We start from the raw sequence: 27,358 nt of genomic DNA, 5'->3' as shown, positions 1-27,358 counted from the left end.
AGAGCAAAAGTCCGTCTCAAAAAAAAAGAAAAAAGAGACTGTGACCGTTTGTCTAATTGCATTGGTTTAATTGAATAATAACAGGTCACAAATGTCCTTCCTGCCAGACAGCTTTATGTCCCTTTATTGTAGAATCTATGACTTTTTGGGTAAAAATTTCCCAACCAATGGGATGCTTCACTGTGCTTTTACTACATAGGTGCTCTTTGAAGGCCATGCCAAAACTCCAGCTCTCCCTGGTCGTTTATTTGGTTCATCTTATTTTTCACCACTTGGATTTTCTGGGACAGCAGATAAAGGCTCTGGTTGGCAACCTCACAGCCAGGCAGAGAGCTGCTCTGTGGCCACCCCTGCCAATAGCATTGACATACTTCAGTGTTTCTTCTGTGGACAGGAAAGTAGGCAATCAAGACTACAAAAATATTTCTGGATTCCTCCTGTGGGCTACTGTTTTTAATGGAACCTTCCTGAGCACATCTTTGCCACTTTTGATCTCTAAGTCCTTTGTGAATCAGTGTTGGGTTAGCATTCTTTTACTATTTAGATTTTTAACAATAGATGAAAGTTTAAAGCTGATGATGATAGTGATGGAGATGAGGATGATGATCTAACATTTGTTGAGCATTTACTTTGTGCAAGGCTCTGTGCTAAATGCTTTATGTGGATTATTATATTTTATCCTCATAGCACCTCTGTATAGAGATAACTTGGCCAAGGGCACACAGCATATAAATGGTGGATCTGGGATTCAAATTCAGGCACTGTGATTCCAGAACCTGTGCTCTTAAACCCTATGCCTTATTCCAGATGGAGGTTGTTTCTAGTTTTTACTGAAAACTAGAATCATATGCATCTATGTCTTCACACCCCTCTCCCTGCCCCACTTCTCACTTTTCTTGCTTTCTTTTTTTTATTTTATTTATTTTTTTATTTTTTTGAGGCAAAGTCTCATGCTGTCACCCAGACTGGAGTGCAGTGGCACGATCTCGGCTCACTGCAACCTCCATCTCCTGGATTCAAGTGCTTCTTCTGCCTCAGCCTCCCTAGTAGCTAGGATTACAGGCTCCCACCACCACACCTGGCTAATTTTTGCATTTTTAGTAGAGACTGGGTTTCACCATGTTGCCCAGGCTGGTCTCAAACTCCTGACCTCAGGTGATTTTCCACCCACCTCAGCCTCCCAAAGTGCTGGGATTACAGGCGTGAGCCACTGCACCCGGCCCACTTCTCCCTTTTCACACCATATCACATTAGTATTCAAGGTAACACCCCAAATACCCTAATAATTATGAACTAAAAGGAAGATGAAAGATTTTAGGAAAAATGTCTGTTCACCCAAGGGGTTAAGATGTTGGGAAATGTGTAACCTGTTTAGCAGAGTATTCAAGTTCAGGAGAAGTTCCATGATTTTCAATAGTAACTCACAGAAAAAGCCCAGAAAACATAAATAGTTTATGCATATTATGGTTTATGACAAAACATTTAAAATAGTTGAGGGAGTGCCGTCCTACCCTATTTTCTGAAATTTTGAAGTATAGGCATATTAGTGCTGTATGCCTTGGATTCTGTGACCACTTTGTACAGCATTTGAGAGCACTTGGGCTTATACAGTAAAAATGATTACACCACATTGGTGATGATTTTTTTTAAATGCTGAAAGGGAGGAGTAACCATTTCTCTGAAACAGTGCACATACACAGAAGAGTGTGAATGTGGACGTCAGGAGCAAAAAATATCATTCCAAAATTTGCCGTGATTTATATACCTATAGATGCATTTAATTCTTAGCAAGTTAAATATTTGAGATACTGAATTTTCTCCATATTTTAACCACCTAACTTTAAAAAATAAAAATGCCTGCGTATCTTGGATACTCAGTAAATGTTAATTTCCTCTCCTTCCTCTCAACCTCTCAGCAAACTAGAGGTTTTTTGGGAAGGGAAAGTTGTGAATGTCAGTTGGAAGTTGATCCAAGAGAGGCATTACTTTTTGGAACATATTTGATCTTTCCAGAATAAAGATACTCTAAAGGACCAGCCAGGTTTTGTCCTCAAGCTGAGGTCGAGGTAAGGGGAAACTGAGTGGAAAGCTGGTAGAAATGCTTAATTGACAGACCAGGGCATGCAGTCTCTATCCAAGAAGGGAAGGAGGGATATCATAGAGATTTTGTTTAACATCCTATATTTTACATTATTTATTTATTTATTTTTGAGACGGAGTTTCACTCTGTCACCCAGGCTAGAGTGCAGTGGCGTAATCTTGGCTCATTGCAACCTCCACCTCCCAGGTCCAAGTGATTCTCCTGCCTCAGCCTCCCAAGTAGCTGGGATTATAGGCGCCTGCCACCATGCCCAGCAAATTTTTGTATTTTTAATAGATACAGGGTTTCACCATGTTGGCCAGGCTTGTCTCGAAGTCCTGACCTCAGGTGATCCACCTGCGTCGGCCTCCCGAAGTGCTGGGATTACAGGCGTGAACCACCGCTCCCGGCCAGTATTTTACATTTTAAAAACTTTTTATCTTAAAAATTTCAAATATATACAAAAATAGAATAACTCTCAACAATTGCCAATTTATGGTGAATCTTGTTTTATCACTTTCTGTCATCCACTGGATTGTTTTGAAGGAAACCCAGATATTTAATTTCATCCATACATATTCCAGTATGTACCTCTAAGTTAAGAACCGTCAGAAGATCTCAAGCAGGAAACTGATGCTTAGGTCATTTAGAAAGGCTACTCTGAAAATGGTGTGAAGGTTGCATTGCTGGGGAAATACCCAAGAGTAAAATATACATGATATTTGTGGTTATTATTTTTTTTTTTTAAGTTTATTGAGTACCTAAGATATGGCTGGTATTTAGTGGACAAATTGTCTTGTCTTTAAGGCCTTTACAGCCTAGTGCAAAGTTTCTCAATCTCAGTTCAGTCAGTGTTTGGGCTGGAATACCCTTTGTAGTTGGGGGGCTGCCTGTGTGTTACAGGATGTTAAGCAGCATCCCTGGTCTCTACCCACTGCATGCTAGTAACAACACCCTCCCACCACCAGCCCAGTTGTAACCATTCACAATGTCTCTAGACGTTTCCAAATGTCCCCTGGAATAAAAATCACCCACCACGTGAGACACGCTGGTCTAGTGGCAGGATACAGATAAGTGAACAGGCAGTTGCAATGAATATCATAAATATTGAAAGAATCCAGAGAAAGGGTTCAGTTACTGTGACGTCAAGTTAGTAAAAACTCTATCTTAAATGGGGCCTGTACAAAGACCTCCTGAGTCTCCAGGAGGAATCTTCCTCTCCCTATTCTTCCCTTTGCCAAATGCCAATAGATGTGGGTACCAGTGGGATGCCTTGCTTCACTGTGGGCCCACTCCATCCTGTGGTGCCTAGTACCAAATTGAACACTAAAGGCCAAAAACTGTGGTCAGTTACTCATGCATAACCCCAGAAATATCCCATTTATGAAAACCATGCTGAACAATCTGAGGAGGGGAATTTTGGTTCTAGAGACCAAAATTTGCTCAGAGTATATGAAAAGATTTAATTCAGAACGTTGATTATAGTTTGTCCTTTCTGTAAAGAAATCTTTATTGTTACAATTCTCTTTACAGCAATAGCAAAGATTCCTTTCATACAATCTTATCCTTAAACCAAAAGTAAATATTGTTACATCCACTCTTTTCCTCTCAGCATGCCAACTCGATGATAGGGTTCCGGTGGAGATCAAGCCATTTTAGTTATACTCGGGGGTTCTTAGGGATTCAGGAAGAGAAAAGTTCAAGGAGAGAGTCCTTTAACCTCAGTTCTGCAGCCTGTGCTTGTTACTGTTTGTGCACAGAAATCACGAAGGGACTTCACCCAGGAGAAATGAACAACAACTGTTTCTGTTTAGCTCTGTGAGAAGGCCCCTATTTGGGGTGGGGGTAAAGGATTAGATCATAACAGAAATCCATTAAGAATTTTAAAACAATGCCATCCATCACACAGGCCTTACTATAAAACCTAAACTCTTACATGTGAGGTCTCCTTAGGAGAGAGTCATAATTTTTCAACCGCTTGGGGATTCTGAGTGAGAAAGTTTAACCATGGGTGGTTGATTGGATGGAATTATTCCCAGAAGTGTGTGTATTTCTTACATGATGCATACTGTAGCAACCTTTAAATGCCTTTGGACTTAGTTCAGGGAATCAAATACTACTTCTTGAAAGTAGAAGTTTGTGGCTAGATACCCTTCCTTCATAGAGTTCTTGGGAGTTTAAAATGAGACAATGTAAGTGAAGGCCGAAGGCTTTTTGTCTATTGCAAAACACCATACAGATGTACAAATGTAAGGCATCATTATTCTTATTGGTGCCAATGAGGCTGATGGGACCCAGCTCCCGGGGTAGTGCCTTCTGTAGTTAGCATAATTAGTGTGTGTTCTGCATACTGAATTAGATTTTCTTAAAAACATACAATCATTTTTATTTTCTTAGTAATTGTATTTAAGTATAACTTTTGCATATATCCTCATTCGAGGGCCACTATGTTGCACAACTCCAGGGGGCACCATTCCATTGTGGTGGCTCTGATTCATCCGGTAGCATTCCTTCCCCTAGAGCCAGACATTGATAACTCATGTGGCCAGAATGTTGACCCACCCATCGGAGATGGTTAATCCTGAGAATTTACAGTTCTGTTTTCTTTTCCCCTGTCTAGCTTCTTTATTTTTGTAGACATCAATTCAGATGCTGCTTGTTTGGGTCAAATTTTCCCAAGTTCTTTTTGCTTCACTGTGAATTCAGACACAAGGTGTGTTTTCCTTCTGTAGTGAATGAAAATGGAGATGAAAAGAGAGGTGCTAAGCATGTATCACTTTTAAACTCCAAAGAGTAAAGTCAAGGTCTGTAGCAGGACTCAGCACACTTTTTCTGTAAGGGACCAGATAGTGATTATTTTTTATTTGTGGCTCATGCAATCCCTGTCTCAATGACTCAACGCTGCTGTTACAGCATGAAAGCAGCCATAGACAGTATGTAAATGAGCATAGCTGTGTCCAGGTATAGCTTCATTTATGGAGTCAATTTGAATTTCATATAATTTTCACATGTCATGAAATAACCTTTTTTGATTTTTAAAAAATCATTTCAAAATACAAAATCTGTTCTTAGCTCACAGGCCATACAAAAATAGGTGGTGGACCATAATATCCCAACTGCTGGTCTCAGCCTCACTGCTGAAGATAATGAGTAACTGTGCACAAATAGTTGCTTCATCAGTGCTTCCCCAGCTAGGGACAGAGCTACGCTCACCAGTCATGTAGCCTGCTAGGCAGAACTCTGGAATTCTGATTCAACTTCTGCCCTGATGCTTTCCAGCTGTGACCTTGGGCTCTAGTCACACGATATCAGAGTCTCAGGCTGCTTATTTCCAAAACAGTGATACAAAATTTTTTTCTGCCTTCCTCATGGCACTGGTGCAAACCGCATGTGAACATCTTCATAGTCTGATTGCTGGTTTCCTCTGTGACCTCCATTTGCAAAAAGTACATTCACATTTTAATCATCCTTCACCAAACATTTCTGGAAGACCTATTCTATGCCAGTCTGAGCCCTTGGGGATATACAGATGACTGGGAACCAGACCTTGCCCTCACAGCAAAAAAAAAAAGAGAGAGCGAGCAAGGGAAAGAGAGAGAGAAAAAAACTAGGAATTATTGTGGCCCAAGTGTAACAGAGGAGGGATGGAATGAGCAAGGGTGAGAGAGACTAGCTCTGCTGGGATGGAGATGGAGCAGTGGGAGACTCAGCAAAGGTCCCCCAGAGAAAATGCCAACAAAGCAGATCTGGGGAGGAGGGTATCTCAGGATAACTTGCAAAGCATGATGACACGGAGCAGCATAGAGAATTTGGGGAGCTTAAATTACTAAGTATGGGAAGCCCACCATGGGTGAAGGACTCCATCAGGAAAGGAGGCTGGAGAGAGAGGATAGAGAAGGAAGGGAGAACTTTGTGTGCCATGTTAAAGAGTTTGGATTTTTTTTCCCTATAAAGGAAGGAGAGTTATCAAGGGATTTAGTCAGGGTTATAACATGATCAGCTCTGGGCTCTGGAATATTCACTCTGGTGGCAAATGTGGAGGAGGAAATAGTTGGGGGGAGGGTAGTGGTGGAGACAAGGGGGCCTCTGTGATAATCCTGATGAGCAATGAAGGGGAGTTAAACTATAGGATAATAGCATTAAGAATAGAAGAACAAAGTACTTTTACAAAATGTGTATATTAAATTAAAAGAATATTTTGAAAGCTGAGCACAGTGGCTCACGCCTATAATCCCTCGGCCTTTGGGGGTCAAGGCAGGTGGATTGCTTGATCCCAGGAGTTAGAGACCAGCCAGGGCAACGTGGTGAAATCCTGTCTTTACAAGAAATATAAAAATTAGCTGGTGTGGTGGCACACGCTTGTACTTCCAGCTACTTGGGAGGCTAAAGTAGAAGGATTGCCTGGGAGGCAGAGGCTGCACTGAGCTGAGGGCGCCACTGCCCTCCAGCCTGAGCAACAAAGTGAGACCCTCAAAAAAATATATATAAATGTATTTTGAAAGCAGAATAATATTATAGACTACACTGGAAAGGCATGGTATTTAAAGGTATTGGATTTTTTCGTAAGTAAATAAAAAGATATACACAGACACGCATACACAAATTGTCAGACCCAAATTCCCTAAGTTTAGGTGTTTGCCTTCAAATTTTCTTCAAATTGGAGAGCCTATACAATTGATGTTGACAAAGTACAATGCTTAAAATTTCGGGGTAACTCATTATAGTTTTGATATCTAAAGAGGATCATTGACCGAGCTTTCTCAAAGTATTTATTAACAAATGGAAAAGTGTCAGTTTCTGCTGAGACTTTGATGACCCTTTGCTTAAATTTTGGTTCTCCATAGAATACATTTGATTTGTGTTTTTGTTTCAGAAAAACGTCCAAGCGTGAAGGAACCAAATCCAATTTCTCCACGTAAGTCTTTATGCAACTATTTCGAAATAAAACCTCCTGGGCTTTCCTAAGAATGAGTTGGTTAGTGAACATTTGCCAAACTTTGTGTTTTGATAAGGAGACTTCTGCTCTCATTCTCCCTTCCCCCTTCCCCTTTCCCCTTTTTGCTCATATTTTTTCCTTTCCTCTGTCCTTTGTTTATCCCTGCTTTCTTTTTCCCTTTCCACCTTTACCACTTTAAAATATTAATTTGTTGATCCATTGGCATGTATGGCTTGAGTGGGAAGGTAGTAACTTATTTAGAGAGATAAGTTAATGACTTGCATGCTTATGTCTGTTCTGACCTGAAAGTATTCACATACAGCCATGGAAGTGGTTTGCTTTAAGTCTTATCAACAATGTTTATCTGCTCAGAGAAGTAATGCTAAGGGAACTCATTGCTATACTTTCAAGACAATCCGTAGTGCAAGGGCTGGGGGCACCAGGAAGAGCATGTACGAATGAAAGAGAAAGCAACACCAATTGCTACAGAATGAGGACTTGGAAATTGTCTAGGCCAGTTTCATTGTTTTATGCAGAAGAAAATGCTGACCCAGAAATATTCCTGCCTCATTGGCATTGAGGCAGGACTTGAACCTGGACTTCCCAGCTGTCCACCCACAGCTCTTCTAGATAATGTTGTCTCCTGAGGAGAATTTGTGAATCTGTGCTTTTTTTCCTTTCCTAAGACTCCCAGGATTAGTCTCCATGGCTGACTCTTCACTACATGTAACAATCAGTCTGGAAAGTTCCTTTCACAAAGCGCTTCATAAACCGTTATCTTAAGTGGATTATTATTATTACTTTTTAATTATGGAACAATATGAACTCGAAGAGAGGCACATATGGACACATATCCATCTTTGGAAATTTAGAATAGTTTCACTGAAAACTTGTAATCATGCTCAATTTTTGCATCTGTGGGTATGAAAAGGCAAATCATCTTCTAATATCAGTTGTAAGGACTAGATTAAATAGGCTGAAGGCTTGGTTCAACCTCACCTCCAGGGAGTTCTTCCCACCTCTTCCTCCATCTAGTAGATCTTCATCCGTTTTACAAACTCAGGTGTTGACCCTCTGACTTCAGCAGGTGACTGAAGCTATCTGCATTTTTCAGAAGTTAAATGAACACACCAAAGAGTACAGGTCTAAAAGAGTGGGGACCAGAACTTGGGAGTTTGGATCCTTCCAGACTTGTTCTACCATGGCATACTTTCCCCGAGCCTTTGGAGTGCTGGGCTGCTCAAAGGTCACAGGAGTGTATGGCAATCTTCCATGTAAAAAAATAGCTTTCTTTACACTGCAGTGAGTTGAAAGGCAAAGGGATTTAATTTATATAGAGATCACCGGAGTTGCTTCTGACTGGAGCAGAAAGTAGAAATAGTATGATAATGGTGGGGAGATCCTGTATTTCCCACTTACATTCAAAACCCAGAGACCTTAGAAATTGTATTCTACCAAAAACTCCTCTCCCTTGGAAACCAATTTTAACTTTTTGTAAGTGACTCAAAGAAGGTAGTTCTCTTAAATGAAAGGAAATGTTCTATTTCTGGGGCCTGGAATTAATTTCAAATATAAAAACCTTTGCCAAATGGAGAAACAATTGGTTCTATTTATATGTTTTGCTGATCATAAAACTGACATCACTCCCCACTGGGAGGTATTTCCGTTCCCCTCATAGAAAGATCACGGTTGGAAAAGTGTTAAAAAGTACGTTGTTTTAAATGACACAATATGAAGCTGTTAAGATTAAGAGTTTAATATGAGATCGGTGAAATGTTATAATCCACAGGAATAGTTTATTTTTACTCTATATTCTCCTTTCTTTCTGTTATCTTCCATACTTGTAAATGTTCACTAAAATGTGTGTATAAAGTATTCTAAGGTGTGTGTTTTCTGTGCAGTGTGTCATTTTTGGAGGTGTTCAGTGAATAAGCAGCAATAAGGCAGATTTTGATCATGGAAGTTCACTTTATTTTCCAAAGCATCTTAACTGAATTTTCAAGCCACCCTCCATTCAAATAGTAGGTCCTCAGAGTGAGACAATGAGATGACAGACTTAAGATTTTACAGAGTTTGCAAATCTGATTTTTTCGTTAGTTTGTTGATCAAAATAAATTGTAAACTGAGAATACCTTGAAAACCTGATCGTTTTATTTCTCCTTTGAAAAAAAAAATGGCAAGTTACAAAATACAGTGTATTTTATTGGAATCTTCATTGCATTCTCAGATTTTATTAGTGCTCAACCTTTATGACAGTGCTTGTGAAACAAATATAAAATTGCAATGTATGATGCAGACTAACCGAAAAGTTGTGTGTATCGGTTTCTCTCCTTTATAGCAATTTTCCATGGTCTGGACACCCTAACCGTGATGGGCATTGCGTTTGCAGCCTTTGTGATCGGAGCACTCCTGACAGGGGCCTTGTGGTACATCTATTCTCACACAGGTTAGTGTGACTGTTGACTATGAGTTGGTGAACAGCTTGTGTTCTTGCCACACAGTAGACACTCTGTTTTGTTGGACGAAATCACGAATGAAAGAGAAAGTTCATTCCTACTATTTTTACATTTACATATTTGGCCTAAATTGGGTTTTACAAAAGTATAATTTGCCATAAACAGTGGAAAGAAAAGGAATGTTTAAACTGTTTGTGCTAATTGCAATTGTGATGTTGGTGAAATTTAGCTGCTAATAAAGCTGCTTGGTTGTTAAGAGTTTAAAGTTAATGCAGACAATGTACAGAAATACAAACCATTCTGTCAAAACCAAAGATTTAAGGATAGGCATATAAATTAGAGGTGAAAAAGAAAGCCAAGATTTTATTACCACACCTGCGAAGGTATTGAGCACTGTCCATCAGAGTCCTTAATCAATGACTTAAACCAGATTTTCTCAACCTTTTTTTAACCCATGCTGTGTCTTCTTTGATAAAACATTAAATTGTCATGTTTTTCTTAAAGTTAAATTTTCTAAATAGATTTCCATGAACTGAAAAAATAAAAGTGATGAAACAGAGCACTTCATCTTCAAGCTATTATCCCTCAATCTTCAAAATTCAGATGTGCCCCTCCCTACCAGTCTCAAGGTTGAAACAGACTGGCCTGATGAGAGAACCTGTTCTGACCCCAATACAGAAAGCAGGCCAGCAAAGGGAGTCTTCAGTGCCATGGAGAAAGAGCAAAAGGATTGCCCTGCTATTGCTTCTTTCTTAGTTTCTTTACAACTATGGGAAGGAGTGACATGCATTTTGAGGCACTCTAGAGAACTAGTTGGTCTTGTTCTTGTTTGTTCTTGGATCCTTGTGGTTTTACACTGTGAACCTAGGTAAACTGTGCTAGATTGATCCATCAGAGGCAAGTGGCAGGCCCAGCTTCTCTGTTTAGAATTTCATTAATTGGGCCGGGCGTGGTGGCTCAAGCCTGTAATCCCAGCACTTTGGGAGGCCGAGGCGGGTGGATCACGAGGTCAGGAGATCGAGACTATCCTGGCTAACATGGTGAAACCCCGTCTCTACTAAAAATACAAAAAACTAGCCGGGCGTGGTGGCGGGCGCCTGTAGTCTCAGCTACTTGGGAGGCTGAGGCGGGAGAATGGCGTGAACCCGGGAGGCGGAGCTTGCAGTGAGCCGAGATCATGCCACTGCACTCCAGCCTGGGAGACACAGCGAGACTCCATCTCAAAAAAAAAAAAAAAAAAAAAAAAAAGAATTTCATTAATTGTCCATTAAACCAATGAATGCCATGATCTTTGGCTTCCCCTTGGGCCAAGCTGAAAGGATGGCTGATTTAAAGGGGAAGGAAGTACCTACCAAAAGATATTTTGAAGAGTCATATCTTTACCCTGTTGATTGCTAGACAAAACCTCAAGTTGTTGAGAATAAAAGCATGACACAGTGATCCTCGGGTAGTTAAAAGTGTCAGATTCTTTTTCATCAGAATTTTCACTTTAAATACCACATGTCCTGACTGAGGTATTTTAGATTATGCCAGAAGGAGAGGAATGGACTCATCATGCCTAGCATGGGACATTCACCCAAAAGTCAACATCTTGGCAAAAACGTAGAAGACTTTCTAATAGAGGGGCTTTGAGTCCTCAAATGCTTGTTTCTAGTCAGGATACTTTGAGTGAAGTATGTTTATGTGAAAGATTAAAAAATGACTCCTCATAATCCTAGCATTTTGGGAGGCCGGGACGGGAGGATCGCATGAGCCCAGGAGTTCACAACATAGTGAAACCCTGTCTCTACAAAAACACACAAAAACTAGCATGGCATGGTAATGTGCATCTCTTGTCCCAGCTGCCTGAGGTGGGAGGATCACTTGAGGTTGAGGCTGAAGTGAGCTGTGATGGCACCACTGCACTCCAGCCTGAGCAACAGAAAGAGAAGTTGTCTCAAAATAAATAAGACTCCAGTGTCATTATTCTGAGTATTATATAACCATCTGTGAATCAGTTTAGGAGCATTCTTCCTCATGAACAGTTTATAAACAGACCAGAAAGATAGAATTTAGCAGAGCAGCACTTTAGAGTAAGAATTTTGTCACAGGAATACTGACATGTTCAGATCTCAAGCTAACAGTTCTTTGCAACTTTTCCAACCTCCTGCCTGGCTGAGAGGTGCTAGGGCAGTCGGCAGCATATGTTGTCTGTTGGGAATGAGTTTGAAAGTACTCCAGAAAGACTGGGTCACCCACAGATGTTTACCATGTGCCTGCTCAGCCACTGACTGGCCTTGGTCACACAGCTGCACTCTCAAAGCTAATCTTGGGCCAGGAAGCCAGGTCCAGGCAGAATATAGGGCAACCAAATGACACTCACTACTGGAACACACCCCACTGAAATCCCCCCAGTAATCCAGACTGTTACCCACAGGCAAGCACACAAACCTGACAAAAAGCAAAGCTTGGTTGTATGGCATGTATTCATGCTCATTGAATTTGGAAGTCTGCTGTTACTGATCCTTTTTCCCCTAAGCCAGAGACTTCAGGAGGGCCTTTAAAGTACTGTTCATGTAGAAATAGGTTTGTAAGTAAATTTAAGAAAAATGAAACCAAAGACCTCCCTCCTGTGATGCTTTCCAGCAAAATGAATTACACTGATTCAGAAGGTAAAAGGTTTATAGACACTGTCATTTGGGCTTAAAATCCTTCCACATGACTTATGAGACAGCTTCAAAATTACTTTTTATTAAAAACTGTAGCCTCTGGTTCATTTTATAGATTGCTCTTGAGGAATACGAGCATCACACAAGAATGAAGAAGACTCACTTCAGTACCACATGATAGTTCTTTTCTGGAACCCCTTCAGTTTCTTTTTTTTTTTTTTTTTTTTTTGAGATAGTCCACGCTGTTGCCCAGGCTGGAGTGCAGTGGCGCGATCTCGGCTCACTGCAAGCTCCGCCTCCCGGGTTCCCGCCATTCTCCTGCCTCAGCCTCCTGAGTAGCTGGAACAGGCCCCGCCACCGCGCCCGGCTAATTTTTTGTATTTTTAGTAGAGACGGGGTTTCACTGTGGTCTCGATCTCCTGACCTTGTGATCCCGCCCGCCTCGGCCTCCCAAAGTGCTGGGATTACAGGCTTGAGCCACCGCGCCCGGCCCCTTCAGTTTCTTACCTGGGTCAGCTAGTAGCAATTTAGATTAATAAGGAAGATTATAATGCAGTGGGCAATGGGGAGAGCTACGATACAAATACTACCTCAGTCCATTCAATTTCAACAATAATTGAAGCTGTGGAACTCACAGATCGTATATGCTGTATTTGGGGGTTCAGGTAGCATCTGCCTCTGTGTGAAAAACAATCCTTAATTTGAATGACTTTCCCTTTGTTTACGCTTTCCATTCCATGTGCAGCACAGAGCACAAAACCAAGTCACAAATTTGGATTGTGGATATCTACTTACATACCTGGAATGTGTGTTAGCCTACAAAGACGGGGTTCCCGCTTTATCATAGGACAACTCTGGGCACAATAAGAGATATTCCCTTGAGGCTGGATTAATTCTGTTTGGAAAACTCCATTCCTAAAACTTACACTCTCTCCTAAGATGCTGTAGAGAGGAGGGGTGCTTGGGGGCTGAAATGGTGCTGGAACCATAGAATCTTCATGCTCCTAGGGACCCTACCTAGTTCAGGGATCCCTAAGTTCTAGTCCATGAAGTCCCTAAAATCACATGCAAAATCATATCTGGTTTTTTCTTGAAGGGAGGAACAAATGCTTTTATTTTTATTTTCTAGTAAAACATTTTAGCTTTATTAAAGTAGTACATGCAAGTAGCTTAAAGGTTGAAATAATCCTACAAGACTTGTTATGAAAAAAATCAAACCCCTACTGCCCCACCTTCTTAACTCACTCCCCAGAGCATTCTTTTTGACACTTAGCTCATCCTTTTGGATGTTAATCCATACTTCTAAATACCACGAGTATATTGCTGCTTTTTGACTTTGCAGGTTTAGACCTTTTTTGTAGACCCCCCGTTATGGAAAATGTCCCCTTTCCCCGCCATCCTCTTAATAGAAATATGCTGACATTTTGGTTAGATCAGCATTTACTGTTTACATTATTATGACCACCTAAATGCTAATCACAGTTAACTCATGTATAATATCCTGCATGACTTTTAATTTTCCCTAGAATTATTATCTTTCCCCACCCTACCCCATTAGCTTAATTTTCTTTTCTTTTCTTTTTTTTTTTTTTTTGAGATGGAGTCTTACTCTGTCACCCAGGCTGGAGTGCAGTGGCGCAATCTTGGCTCACTGCAAGCTCCGCCTCCCAGGTTCACGCCATTCTCCTGCCTCAGTCATTAGCTTAATTTTCTGTATATTTATCATTATTTCTTCTGCTGACCCTGCCAGCTGTCTCAATCTCCTTTTAATACATTGAGACATATGGAATGTTCTACTGATTCCTTTTCTTCAGCTCTTTCCTGGAGCCTCTGACTTGCTCCTATCTGAACCAGTTCCCTCCATTTCTGGACGCTGCTGTCTTCCTATGATCTTCTTCACTACCATTCCGTGCATTCCGTTCGCTTCTCTTTTGAGTTGTGGATGTCCTGTGTCATGTATCTCCTGCCTTTCTTGTTCCTGGTTTAAAGTGTACATAGGAGGCAAATGTTTTTCACACCTTGCATGTCTGAAAATATCCTCGTTTAACAGAAACACCTGGTAGATAGTTTGGCAGGGTATAGAATGTTAGATTATAGACACTTTTTCCTTTGGACTTTTGAAAGCCCTCCTCATTGTCTTCTAGCTCTGAGGATTGCTGTTGAGAAGTTCAGAGCTGTGCAGACTCCTGATCCCTTTTGCATATGACCTGTTTTTCTTTCTGGAAGAAATTTTACAGTGATATCTCTTGAGTTAGATGTATCTTCATATGTTGTGCTGGTCAATAATTGGGCCCTTTCAGTTTAGAAACTCCTGTCTTTCGGTGCTAAGAGTTTTTAAAATGATTTATTTTTTTTCTCACCCCCTTTTTTCTGTTTTCTCTCATTTTAGAAATCATTTTATTTATTTGAAAGTTGAACCTCTTGTCCTTTAATTTTCCTTTCTTCCCTGTTTTCCATCTTTCTACTTTCTTTATTTTCTGGGAGTTTTTCTCATCTTTATCTTTCAGTTATCTACTGAGTTTTTAATACTGGCTTCAAATTTTTTAATTCCAATAACTTTTTTTCCTATGAATTTCTTTTCCTTAAAAAAAAAAGGTTCTATTCTTGTTTCATGGGTACAGTATCATCTGAGAATATTAATATAGGATTATTTAAGAATAAGGAAATGCTAAACTGTGGGTGCGACGTATTGATTGTGAACTTCCTTAGGGTGATCTGACTGGGCCATGTTATTGATGAACCCCTGATATCTCATCATCAGATCTTTCCTCTTTAGCTCATCAGGCTTCCATAAAATATGTTTTTCTGTTTCCTACTTGAAAGGTATAGGACTGGCTGTTGAAAGACCTTTATAATGGGCATTGATTAAAATAGACTGACATGGCAACAAATTATATTTGGCAAATAGACACCAGAAAGCAAATATCCAGACTTCCTGCCCAGGGTATAGTCCTGGCACTTTTCCCAAATGCAAATAATCAAGCGCATGGCAACTTCTACAGGAGACAAATTTGTTACATAGTTACAGTCAGGACAGGAACCCTACTTTCTTGATTCAGAGTTTCACTGTTGCTAGATGAGGCAAGGCCATCTTGCTTTATCTCTTTTTAGGCTGAGCAAAAGAAGCCCAGGTGAGCCAAAATATGTATTAACATATATTTGCTGAGTCCCCCCCTTTTGAATGTGGTACTGTTGCCCTCAAATGTGCCTGGTGTTGATCATTCCTGGAACCTTCAGTTTCCTCCTCTTAAGAGAGTAAACTTCCCCTCTTCTTCCTGGATTAGGAAGGGCAGATCTCAGCGCAGTGGAGTGAGGGAGGAAATGCAGAAAACTATTCTGCTTCTCATGTAGTTCAGCCAACCCCTCTTGCTTATAGCCATATATTCAAGAGAGGTTTCCAGAGGTGCCTAATGCCACCATTCCCTTAGTTTTTTAAGGGTTCGGTGACATAAATTGGTTGTTTCTCAGTTTTTCCCACTGTTGGCTTAGGTTTCAGCTCTCTTGAGTCTGCCAAGTCAGTTGCCACTCACTCATTTCCTCACCAGCTTCCAATATTTTATTGTTGTTATCTTTACTTTTGTTATCTTTGTTCTCATGTGTTTATGCCTTTAAAAATCCATTTACTGTCATTGTGGTAAGATTTGGGAAAGGAATGCAAGTCAGTGACTTTAAATGCACTATCTCTATGCAAAGTCGTACCCTTGCTTTTTGTTTGTTTGTTTTTTGTTTTAAATCAGTTTCGTAAAGGGAGTCCTTGGAAAATTATTAGTCTGCATCAACATTTCCTTTTTATATAGCGAGAAAATTGAGCCCAGAGAACTGATGTGACCAGCTCAAAGTTACACAGGCACAGCAGTCAGGACTGGAACCTTGCTTTCTTGATTCAGAGTTCACTCTTCTTGTCTCTTGCTATTGTGTTATTACAAATTCAAAGGTCATGTAGCCATAATCTTTTTATCTTCCTTCTGCTTATTAGATAATAAACATTAATTAGCAAGTATTTTAGTTTTTCTTTTTGCCTCTGTTTAGTATCAGCTAAATTTTTTTGGTTTGTTCACTCATTTATTCGTTCTTTCACTCACTTATTCAATAGATTTTTTAAGCTGTTGTTAAATGCCAACACTATTCTAGGCACTGGTAAAATAGCCATGAGCAACACAAAGTCCTTGCTGTCGTGGAGTTCCCATATATTCAGAGGAAAAGAATAACCAAACAGACTGATTATAAGCAGATTGGCTCGAGCAGAAACCCAGCTACAGGCACACATGCCAACCTTTAGGAAAGCAATGACCTGATGAACTCTGTCAGAAAAATGGAGAACTGACAAGGGAAGTCTCACTGGAGAAGGAAGAAGTGTTTCTAAGCTGAAGAATTAAGTTTTCTATTAACCTCTCATGGAAACTGAGGGGAGGGTGTGAAGAAGGGGGAAAGGTATGAATGGCCAGATGCTCTGGGAGGTACTTTGTTTTTTGAGAGAAAAAGACACACAAACAGACACCAGGAAAGCAGAAGGCATTCATCTTAACCTCTGTGTTTAATGGTTTTATAAAATAATGATATGAGCATTTGAGTGAAAAGAGAGTGGAGCCTGCCTTCTTCATAGTCACATTGGGATTTCCATCTGTTCCAGCTGCATCTGTCTGATCCCTGGGACTTGGTCTCTTGCCACCTACCTTATCACACCTTAGCCTATCTTCTTGCTGTTTCTCTTTTCATCGGGCTACGCTTGGGAACCTGGAGAAACCGCAGGCCTCTGAACACATTGGCACCTCTAGAGCTGCTCCTAAAGAAAACCTCTTACCTGACTCGGGTGGACTTTTGGGTATGCGCTTGACTTTTGCTTTAAGAACACATGGTGTGTTCTGTGGAGGGCTGTTGAAAACTGCCCCATGAGTTGGGACGGGCACACCTAATTCAAAACCTCAGCATTTTATTATGCTGTGTGAAACAGTGTTCCTTCCACTCTTAGATTTTTTTTTCTGCTTACACATCAGAGCAGCCTTAAAGTTGAAAAGGCTTTTATTGCGCATTTCTTGTTTTAAGTACGCTCACCCTGATAACCCTGTGAAGTAGCGATTATCTCTTTGTTGACTAAAGGGAAACACAACTAACACACCTGCTGAGGTAGCAAGTCTAGCCATTGAACAAACCACAGCTTCAAGTCCAGTTTCTGACTCGGGTTGTAGTGATAGCTATGGGGGACAGCCTTCCTCCTCCACCTGGCTTTTCTTCTTCTTCTTAGTTGTTATCAGACTTTGCATCCTATTCAGGGGCCACAGAGGCAAGGAAGATACCACAGAAAACCAAAGTCTGTATACAAACAGGTTGGCCACACTGCAGGAATATAGAAAGAAAGTAGTAGGCAGGACACTGTGAAAAACTTTAATTCTTGATATAGTCTTTTCCCCGTGACTTCTAACAACATCTAACTCACCCCTCCTGGAGAATTTTGCTGCAAAAGAAGAGTCTTTCGCTTGGAGACTGGGGAGGAATGAAATTTGAAAATGATAAAAAGTGATTGAAGACTTCTCTAAATTAAAGGTAGTATCATTCACTCTGCTTAAAGAGTGAGCTTGTGAATTAATTACAGTTAGGATATCAAGAAACTGAGACATTAATTAATACAAAATTGCATGCAACACATAGACCTAGAAGAAAATATCTTTGTTTTCTTTCTAGCATCAAGGAATATTAAATCTGAAGTACCCCCAGGTATATGGTTTTCAATCCTATGCTTAAATATCTCCTGAGAAGGAGATTCTATAAATTCCCTCTATAACTAACCAATCCTCATAATCAGCAAGTTCTTTTCTGACCTAAATCCCTATTCCTGCCATTTAAACTCATTTCCTCATGTTCTGCCCTCCAGGGAGATAAAGAACAGCTGTCTGCTCCTCTTTGTAATAATCCTCATGGACAGTGTTTGCAATAGTCTCCTTTGCCCTAAATACCAAGCTTCGCCTCACCTTTCTTTTTAACTCTTCTGTTGTTTCCCCACAGAGTCCTCCAGTGCTATTCACATCTTTCCTGAATAGTTTCTTCCCCAGGACCTGCCATGGTGAAAGACTTAGAAATAAGAATCCAGTTGTAATATAGATGCCAAAGAGGTAGCAGGAAGTCAGATCTGGACAACTCCATGCCATGCTAAAGAAATAAAACATTCTCCATTAAGAAATGGTTTTTTTTTTTTTTTGGTGTGGGTTTTGTTTTTTTTTTTTTTTCTGCTTCTATTTTTCTATTTTTCTTTTTTTCCCCCTGTAGAGACAGGTCTCTCTATGTTGCCTAGGTTGGAGTGCAGAGGCTCTTCACAGGCAAGATCATAGCTCACTGCAGTCTCTAACTCCTGGCCTCAGGAGATCCTCCCCCTTCAGCCTCCTGAGTAGCTGGCACTGTAAGTGACCGCACCTGGTTTTTTCTATTTCTTAAGGCATCTCTGGCAGTATCTAGGCCCAGCCATAGCTAACTGTGAGATGAGCGGAATTAATGCTTAGTATCCTTATCCTTAGTGTACCCTCCTCCTTGAGAGTATGTCAGACACCAAATTTCTCTCTCCCCTACTCACTCTCCCTCCTCTCCAATCTCTGTTCCCTCAGTGTGGTTTGAGATTTTAGGAGGAAAGCATGAAGACTGAATACATTTCCTCTGCTGGCCAAGTTTGATATTTATTTACGAGCAAGGCGCCCTCCTTGATTTTCTTAGATGTGTTAATTGGGCCTAGTCTGCTTAGCCACGAGGTCCTCCCTGCCCATTTCCTTTAGGAGCAGCCTGGTTATATTTGTCACCCAAGGGATGTTTTAGAGAAAGTTAGTGCTCTACAAAATCAGAGACCACTGCAGTGGAGAGCAGACAGCCAAAAGACCCATCTCAGAAAACCCGGGGGTCTCTGTTGGCCCATTAAGTAGAAGCACCTGCACATTCAACTTTCTTCCTCATGGTGAATTTTTCTGTAGCATCACTGCCATTTGACAGTGAAAAAACTTTTTCTTAATTCTGTCAAAAGGTAAGAGTTTTTTGTTTGTTTGTTTTGTTTTTTTGAGATGGAGTCTCACTCTGTCACCAGGCTGGAGTGCAGTGGCGTGATCTTGGCTCACTGCAAGCTCCGCCTCCTGGGTTCACGCCATTTTCCTGTCTCAGCCTCCCAAGTAGCTGGGACGACAGGTGCCCACCACCCCACCTGGCTAATTTTTTGTATATTTAGTGGAGACGGGGTTTCACTGTGGTCTCGATCTCCTGACCTCATGATCCGCCCGCCTCGGCCTCCCAAAGTGCTGGGATTACAGGCGTGAGCCACCACACCCAGCCGGTAAGAGTTATTTTTAAAACATGGTTATATTGAGAAACCTTGCATCTTACATGTGAAAATAGCCACAGAAGTGGAAAGGATGGTCTGAAGAGGGGACTTTCAATATTTCCCAGCAGATTCTCAGATTCACCTTGGCCCATTATTGGATCAAAGTCAATATAATATTGGGTTAACTTGACTTATCCAGCTGGTGAGATGTATCCTGCAGTCTCGAGTGCAGAGGCATCTTTGTTTGTTTGGGGTTTTGTTCTGGAGTGTTTTGCATCACCAGAACAAGAGTTTCCAAAGCTCGGGAAGTTGAAGGTCTCTTTAATAGGCACTGATGAAAATAAACTGACATGGCAACAAATTATATTTGGCAAATAGACGTCGGAAAGCAGATATTCAGGCTTCCTGGGCAGGGCATAGTCCTGGCACTTTTCCTGAATGTGAATAATCAAGCACAGGGCAACTCCTGGAGGAGCAAACTTGCTCCCTATTGCTAGATGAAGCAAGGCCTTCTTACTTTTTTACCTGCTATTGGGCTGAGCAGACAAAGCCCAGGTGAGCCAAAGAAGAAAAAGATGGAGTTGCCTCCTGCTTTTCAGATGTATCCTTATTTAAATAGGAAAATGTAAGTTTAAAATGTGGTTCATGCATAGCCACCTTAGTCCTTCTAATTGATTATGTGAGGATCTAGCTGGGTATGGACCAACATGTGGTTTGTAAGGGAGTTGAATTCGTAAAGCATATCTAGAGTTGTTTGGGTCTCTGGAGGTTTTTTGTTTTTGTTTTGACATCAGGATAGTTAAGAGATTTGATTCCCTTCTAGAAATAAAGTTTCTACTCTGGGGAAAGTGAATTTTTGGCAGAAAGTTATTGCCATGGGGGCAAATTTCCCCACCCTTAGTTATACACACACACGAAGAGTAGAGGGCAGTGCTGGGGAGCGTCCAAAACATAGGTTTCCAAAAAAGTCAAAAGCAGTGTTTCAGCTGGGCATGGTGAAATCACGCCTGTAATCCCAGCACTTTGGAAGGCCGAGGTGGGCAGATAATGAGGTCAGGAGATCGATACCATCCTGGCTAACACAGTGAAATCCTGTCTCTACTAAAAATACCAAAAATTAGCCAGGCATAGTGGCACGTGCCTGTAGTCCCAGCTACTCGGGAGGCTGAGACAGGAGAATTGCTTGAACCTGGGAGGTGGAGGTTGCAGTGAGCCAAGATCACGCCACTGCATTCCAGCCTGGGGGACAGAGCGAGACTCCATCTCAAAAAAAAAAAAAAAAAAAAAAAAAAAGGCAGTGTTTCTCCGCTTCTTAGGAATATTGACCCCAGTCCCCTATCCATCCTGCCAATCCCAGAAGAAAAGATAATTAGAGGAAGTGCAACAAGGGCCAAACTTACAACAAGCACATAAATACTTTGAGGTTGATGCGAAAGTGTGTATAACTGTGTGGTTCATGAAAGGGGTGACAGGAAAAGCTGTAACCAGACCCAGGGACATGAGCCAGTTCTACATTTTGCAGAACTGCTTTTTTCACAGAGGCTTTTGAGGGGCCCCAGAAAGAGAATGGAAGTAATGGGGCCAAGTTCCTGCACTGGAGGGCAGGGCCTTTCCTTGAGTGTTTTGTTTTAATGAAGCAGCTGGGAGGGTTGCTTATCTCCGGCTGATAGATGTGTATTTCAGCATGACAGGAAAGAGGAGGCTCATTCATCAACAGGCCTGGCCCTCTGGGGTTTCCCACATTGAAGGAGAGGATGCTGCTTACAAGAAGTTTATGAAGCTTATGCTCTGACTTTTCAAAGTAAATGCAGTGTTTTTTATTGGAGAGCCCTGATCACTTTTCCCTACCTAGAGCCATTTTTTGAGGGTTGCACTGAGGCCAGTTTTGCCGAAGAGAAGACTAACTCTAGGGCCTTTTGCACTGTTAAATGCAAACCATGTGTGTGACTTGAGGTTTCCTTCCTCTCCAAAGCACTGCACATTTGGCACGATGAATGGCTTTAACTAAAATGCAGTGGGGTATGTAATGAAAAGTGGGATGCTTAAAGTGTTAGGAGATACTCACACTGCACCCCACAGGGAACCTCAGTGGGGAAGAGAGGCCATTCGCTGGCAACTGCAGTCCCCATTTGCAAACAGCTAAACCCCTTCCCCAAAAGGTTTTTCCAATAGCAGCTGTCCCCCACCCCAATTTCTCAGGTAATTTATCTGTTTGGCACACAAGGCTCTCTCTACTGTAGCTAGGACAAAGTCTATATTTTACTCGTTTTTAACAAGTGCATTCAGAACAAGGCTACCAAACTTCCAAGGTTCTCTTAACTACAATTTAAAGGTCACACCCTCCAAATCCTACAGTATCTTAATGAGAGAAGACGGACAGTGTTTCCTGAATACAGGTGCTGGTCAGTTGCCAGTTCACACAGACCAAGTGGTGGTGTTTTCATCAAAGGTTGTAGACCCTGAAATTCAGGGACTTTGTCATCAACTGTCAGAGGTCTTAGCCACTAGAGCTGCCTGTCAGTCAGCTGTCGTCTTTTTCCTATTCATGATGTTTTAAAAATAAAACAACAAATAGCAAAACCTTGTTTTAGAAGGTATTCCAGCCATCTAGGATCTAGTCTAGTTGCTTCTGTCCCTGGTTGAGAAAAACATCAGTTAAAATGGCAAATGCGGAATAAATGGTCTTTTCAGGAATGCACATACATAATATGCGTCTTTCTCTGACTCTACCTTTTCTTTATTAACTGCAGGGGAGACCGCAGGAAGGCAGCAAGTCCCCACCTCTCCGCCAGCCTCGGAAAACAGCAGTGCTGCCCACAGCATCGGCAGCACGCAGAGCACGCCTTGCTCCAGCAGCAGCACGGCCTAGCCCAACCCAGCCCAGCCCAGCCCAGCTCAGCTACTGCCAAGGGCAGGACCAATGACTGAGCCTCATGTCCAGACTCAGAGGGCTGGATTTTGGTTCCCTTGTAAAGACAGAATGAATTTCAGTATAAAGATCACCCATTGTATTCACCCCACACCCAGGGCTAATATAAACATGACCCTGGGCTTCTGTACCACACTAGAATTCATGTGAGAAAGCTAAAATGGTGGTCTTCTCCACCAGCCCCTCACAGGCTTGGGGGTTTTCAATGTGAAACACATGCCAGTTTTTAAAATGCTGCTTTGTCCAGGTGAGAACATATAATTTGGGGCCCTGAGTTTTACCCAGACTCAAGGAGTTGGTAAAGGGTTAATAGCCAGATAGTAGAACCAGTGAGGAGATGCGGCCAAAGATTCTTTATATCTGAACCAAGATGTAAAACAAGAAATGGCTTTGAGGCTTTCTAAGCGTTCCTCCTGTCTAATTCGCACCTTCGTCTGGATGCACGCTTCTGACTTTGCTGCCACACCCTGTGGGGTCTGATGTGTCCCTTGATGGGTGCTGCCCTCAGGGACTGCACCCTGACAAGTGTCAAGGCAACATTCCTTTCTTATGCCCTGGGCCAAAACCAATGCTAATGACCTTATCTGCTTCCTGTTTCTTCCCATACTTGCATACACCACTGCAAAATGTCTTAATGCAAATGTTGTATTTCTTACAAGCCTACAGAAATTGAAAACGACCAAAATCAGGAACCACAGATTTGTGCCCATTCCTAATATTTTCTTCTGACAAATTAATGTATAAATTGAGGTGAAATTCAGTTATAAAATCAAGGAGAAATTTGCACAGTGATATATTTCTATGTGTATGCAAGTACAAGTATATAATATGTCATCTGGCACATTCATTTTCTCAGCTGGAGAAAATTTGAAAATGTCCTTATGCTTTTAGAGTTGCAACTTATTCTTAAGTATATTTGCTAGGGTGAGTGTTTCCACTCAAAACATGTCAACTTAAAAAAAAAAAATAGGCCCTTTTATAAAAACCAAACTCTAGCAAGATGCAAATGTATGGCAAATCCTGTTGGTCTCCAGTTGGTTATCCGAATAGTGTTGCCAATTCCACCAAGACAGTGCTGAGATTGGAAAAGGGCACGTATTTGGATTGCCTTACTTCTCTTGCCTTAAATATATCCCAAACTCAAAAAGGGCTTGAGGGGAATTTCATTAAATGGAATAATAAGATGCCACTTTGCAGCTAAAATAAGCTCAGTGATACCTCTATGTTAAAAAAAAAAAAAAAAAAAGCGAGAGAGAATGCCAGAGGGAAATTATCATGCTAAATTATTTTACTGCTGAAGATAGCTTCATTGCAAATTATTCTTTTTCCAGAATTCCCCCAAACAACTTAGAATTCCATAAGTAGAACAAGTTAGATTCTGCCCCCAAAATATTCTTAAGCAAATCCCACTGCCCTTAAAATAAGGAAGTTATGCCTGGTTGTCTGTGAATGGAACCTCAGTAGGAAATGCTGATGAAGCTTAAAACCTTAGGGCAATGTCTACACGGGAAACAAGTATGTGGAAATTGACAATCATTTTTACCAAATCGTTGAGTAATAATCTGACTAACCTAATAGATATAGACATTCAATAAGGAAAATTTTAACCAAAACAGATTACTTTAGGGCTGAGATTTCCAGGCTATCTACATTGATCTACTGAAAAGTTTCCAGATTTCCATATACAAAGGAAGAAGACATGAGTTTAGAGAATTTTTTTCCTTTAATTTTTTTTTTTTAACAAAAGGGTATCAGAGTAGAGGACCTAGATTACGCTACCTGTGTTTGAAAATAATGCGCTTTGCCTAACCTTCAGTGGAATGTATTGTTTTAGCATATTCTATGTATAAAAAAGTTTAAAGATGTCTTCAAAGAAGACTAGAGTCTTTAAGTCACTTATAGCTATATTTTACTACAAAATCTGTGTATAAAGATATATTTAAGTGTTTTAGATAAATTTAAGTTACTCCATATGAAATGTTTAATTTCAGCTACTGTGAATTCTTTTGATCAGTCCTTTGCTTTTTTAAAAAACCCTTTCCATCTTGTTAAAAAGAAAATTAGCTATTAGGAGATATTAAAAGATCGATGTCTTAGAAGGGCAGAGTTAAAACCTTCTGTAATATATTTAAATATATATTTTTAAGAGAGATGCTACATTGCCAATGATTTTATAAATAATTTAAAATTAATTTACAAATTTATAGATGCAAACCAAAAGATTTTTTTAAAAGAGAGAGAGAGGAAAAAAATCACCTTTTATTTGTTTGGGTCTCATTGTCAGAAGTATTCTCCAGAACAAGAAATCTGTGTCAATAAAACCTAATCTCATATTGGGAGAGTGAATGTTGTTAAGTATTTCTGAAATGTTTCTAAAAAATGAACATTAAAAAAATAAGGTATTTTCTCCCTAGCTTCTCATTGCCGTATTTCTAATTGCTTCACACTTTACAGTTTTAATACAAAGTACAAGCTCTACTTTTATAACATGTTCTACAAGTTTCTTTAAAAGTATTGTTGTATTTCAGCTGAACTCTTCTATCTGCAGTCTTTTGTTATTTCTGCAGGCTACACCCTTAATTTGCAGAGGCCATTTTGTTTTGTTTGTTTGATGCTGAAGCTGTTGTTGAAATGCCCTAAACTCCAAGGCAGATTGTCTGTATAATACGCTATAGCTTTTCACCATGTGGTGTTTACCAGCTGTTACTCTGTATTTTAAAAAGCCAGAGATTTCTTCTGTCTAAACTGTTTCTATAGCATTTTCTAAACAAAAAAAAAAAAATGGTTTTTTCCTTATCTTGGAATAAGATTGTAAATCCATTTCTTGCGTGTGTTCTTAGTGGGCATGATTGTGTGTGTGTGTGGGGTGCTCACACGCGTGCCAGTCTTTTTGTACTGTAACTACCTCATGGTTCGAATGATTGTACTGCTGGTTGTGTTAACAGAGCACATTTTGTTGGGTGAATCCTATGTGATTTTTTTCATGTTTGTTTTATCTGGGGTGGTTCATGAAACTGACAGATGTTTTTCTAAAAAGGACTATTATCAGTTTCCAAATACAATACTTCTCTCTTCTGGTTTTTCCTGAATGAGCCTGATTTTGTTGCTGGTTTTTATCATCTATGAGGGTAAAAAGAGTACCCTTAAAATCCCTGTGGCCAGTTTGAACACCCCTATTGTATTCTTTTCTCTGTTCAGTGTGTCAGCTATTTTGTGAAGATCCTTAGATGTATAGTTTTGATAACCACAGTTTTAAGTCTTTTATCTGTGCATAATAAAAAGATATATATCAATTATTAATATGTGTCTTGTCATCATTAAATTCTACCCTCAGGCTGATGTAACTTTTTTCACTGTGACTTTCTTCTGAATGTATTGTCTGCTCCAACTGTGTTGATGAGGAAGAGGGAGGAGAAAGGCTGAGGTGCAGAGCAGAGGGAAGGGCGTACGGACTATAAGAAGAGTGCAGCGGGAGCTGTCGCTCTTCTCAGAGAAACGTGGCAGGGGACTTGGAAGTGGGTGTCTAGCCCTGGAAACCATTCCTGGGCCTTCTGTCAATCTCCCAGAGTCAAAGAAAGAAAAATAATACGGGTTTAAGGTCTACTATTTTTAGCCCCTTCAAATACCCCAGTGCTGCTTCCAGCATTCCATATCTCCAGATGGTACCACCGTCTTCCAGTTGTCCAAGCCAGAAACCTGGGAATTTACAGCCTCTTTGGCTCCCCTCTAACCAAATCAATAAGTCCAAGTGTTATTCTACCTCTAAAATGTCTCTTTCTTCAAACCACTGACTTATTCCTACTCCGGCTGTTGTTGCACACTGCTCAAGGGCCATTGTCTCTTGAGTCATTGCAGCAGCCTCCTAACTAGTATGCCAACTTTCCATTTTGCTCCCTTCAATTCTTTCTCCACCATGCAGCCAAAGTAATCCTAAAAAGACTCCATTTTGAGGCCTTTAAGTAATTCCCCAATTTGCCTTCAGGCTAAAGTGCAGATTCCTAAGCGTGGTTCCGAGGAGGCTAATCTGCCTGCCTTCCCAGCTACTTCTCTCACCTCTCCAGAGCTCAGTTCTATTTGGCATCCTCACCCCCAGACAAATTTGTAATGAAAAAAGTTCTCGTTCAATATCAAATATTACATTACAGCATTGAATATGCATTTATAGACCACACTCCCCTTTTGAGATTTTTAGTGACTTAGATGATTTGGCGTCAAGGCCAGCAGCCCATCCCTCACATTTTACACAGGTGGGTACCCTCAGAGCAGGAATAGCGTTGAGCTGCATTTCACAGCTACGGTGCCCCGTGCAACCAGCTCCTCTTAGGATATGTGGGAGGAATTGGCAGGTCAATGAATTTTGTTTGCCATCAAACTCTCCTTGTGTCTACTGGAGGAAAAACCTGGGTGATTAATAAATGGGCTTCAGAGAGTCTGTGAAGTGGCCGGAATTGCATGTAGGATTTTATTGCAGATGTGTCTCGGCTGTTGTTTTTGGTGGGAGTCCATAGGCTTTTTGTAAGAAAAAATTATCTTTCTTGTTCAAACAATATATACGTATAAAATGAATGCAAAGAATACAGACATGCAGCAATGAAAAGGCCTCCGTAATCCTCCAACTTGAATATAAGAATACCGATTTAGTGTATGTGTTCCCGGATGTTTCCTTAATTCATATCAACATGTCCGTGTCATTAAATAAGATTAGATTATGGCCCAGCGCAGTGTCTCATGCCTGTAATCCCAGTGCTTTGGGAGACCAAGGTGGACAGATCACTTGAGGTAAGGAGTTCGAGACCAGCCTGGCGAACATAGTGGAACCCTGTCTCTACTAATAATACAAAAATTAGCGGGTTGGGGTGGCATGTATCTGTAATCCCAGCTACTCAGAAGGCTGAGGCAGGAGAATCTTTGAACCCAGGAGGTGGAGGTTGCAGTGAGCTGAGATCATGCCACTGCACTCCAGCCTGGGTGACAGAGGAAGGCCCTGTCAAAAAAGAAGATTGGATTATAACAGTTGT

The 27,358-nt window shown here is 40.8% G+C and overlaps 1 protein-coding gene across 2 annotated transcripts in view; it reads left to right on the top strand.

Annotated features, from left to right (window-relative positions):
• The window catches only part of TGFBR3 (transforming growth factor beta receptor 3), a 207,236-nt gene extending 181,596 nt beyond the window's left edge, over positions 1 to 25,640 (top strand). For both annotated transcript variants that reach the window (XM_050777229.1, XM_050777302.1), the window contains exons 15-17: positions 6,954 to 6,995; positions 9,355 to 9,462; positions 22,162 to 25,640. In XM_050777229.1, the coding sequence (XP_050633186.1) occupies positions 6,954 to 6,995; positions 9,355 to 9,462; positions 22,162 to 22,280 (269 nt within the window). In that variant the 3' untranslated portion in view covers positions 22,281 to 25,640. The remainder of the gene's footprint in view (positions 1 to 6,953; positions 6,996 to 9,354; positions 9,463 to 22,161) is intronic.
• Positions 25,641 to 27,358: the final 1,718 nt, after the last annotated feature.

This window comes from Macaca thibetana, chromosome 1 (genome assembly GCF_024542745.1).
Source record: "Macaca thibetana thibetana isolate TM-01 chromosome 1, ASM2454274v1, whole genome shotgun sequence".
NCBI classification, from domain to species: Eukaryota; Metazoa; Chordata; class Mammalia; order Primates; family Cercopithecidae; genus Macaca; species Macaca thibetana.
Note: the sequence above shows the minus strand (reverse complement) of the source record. Positions and strands in the feature narration are given on the sequence as shown.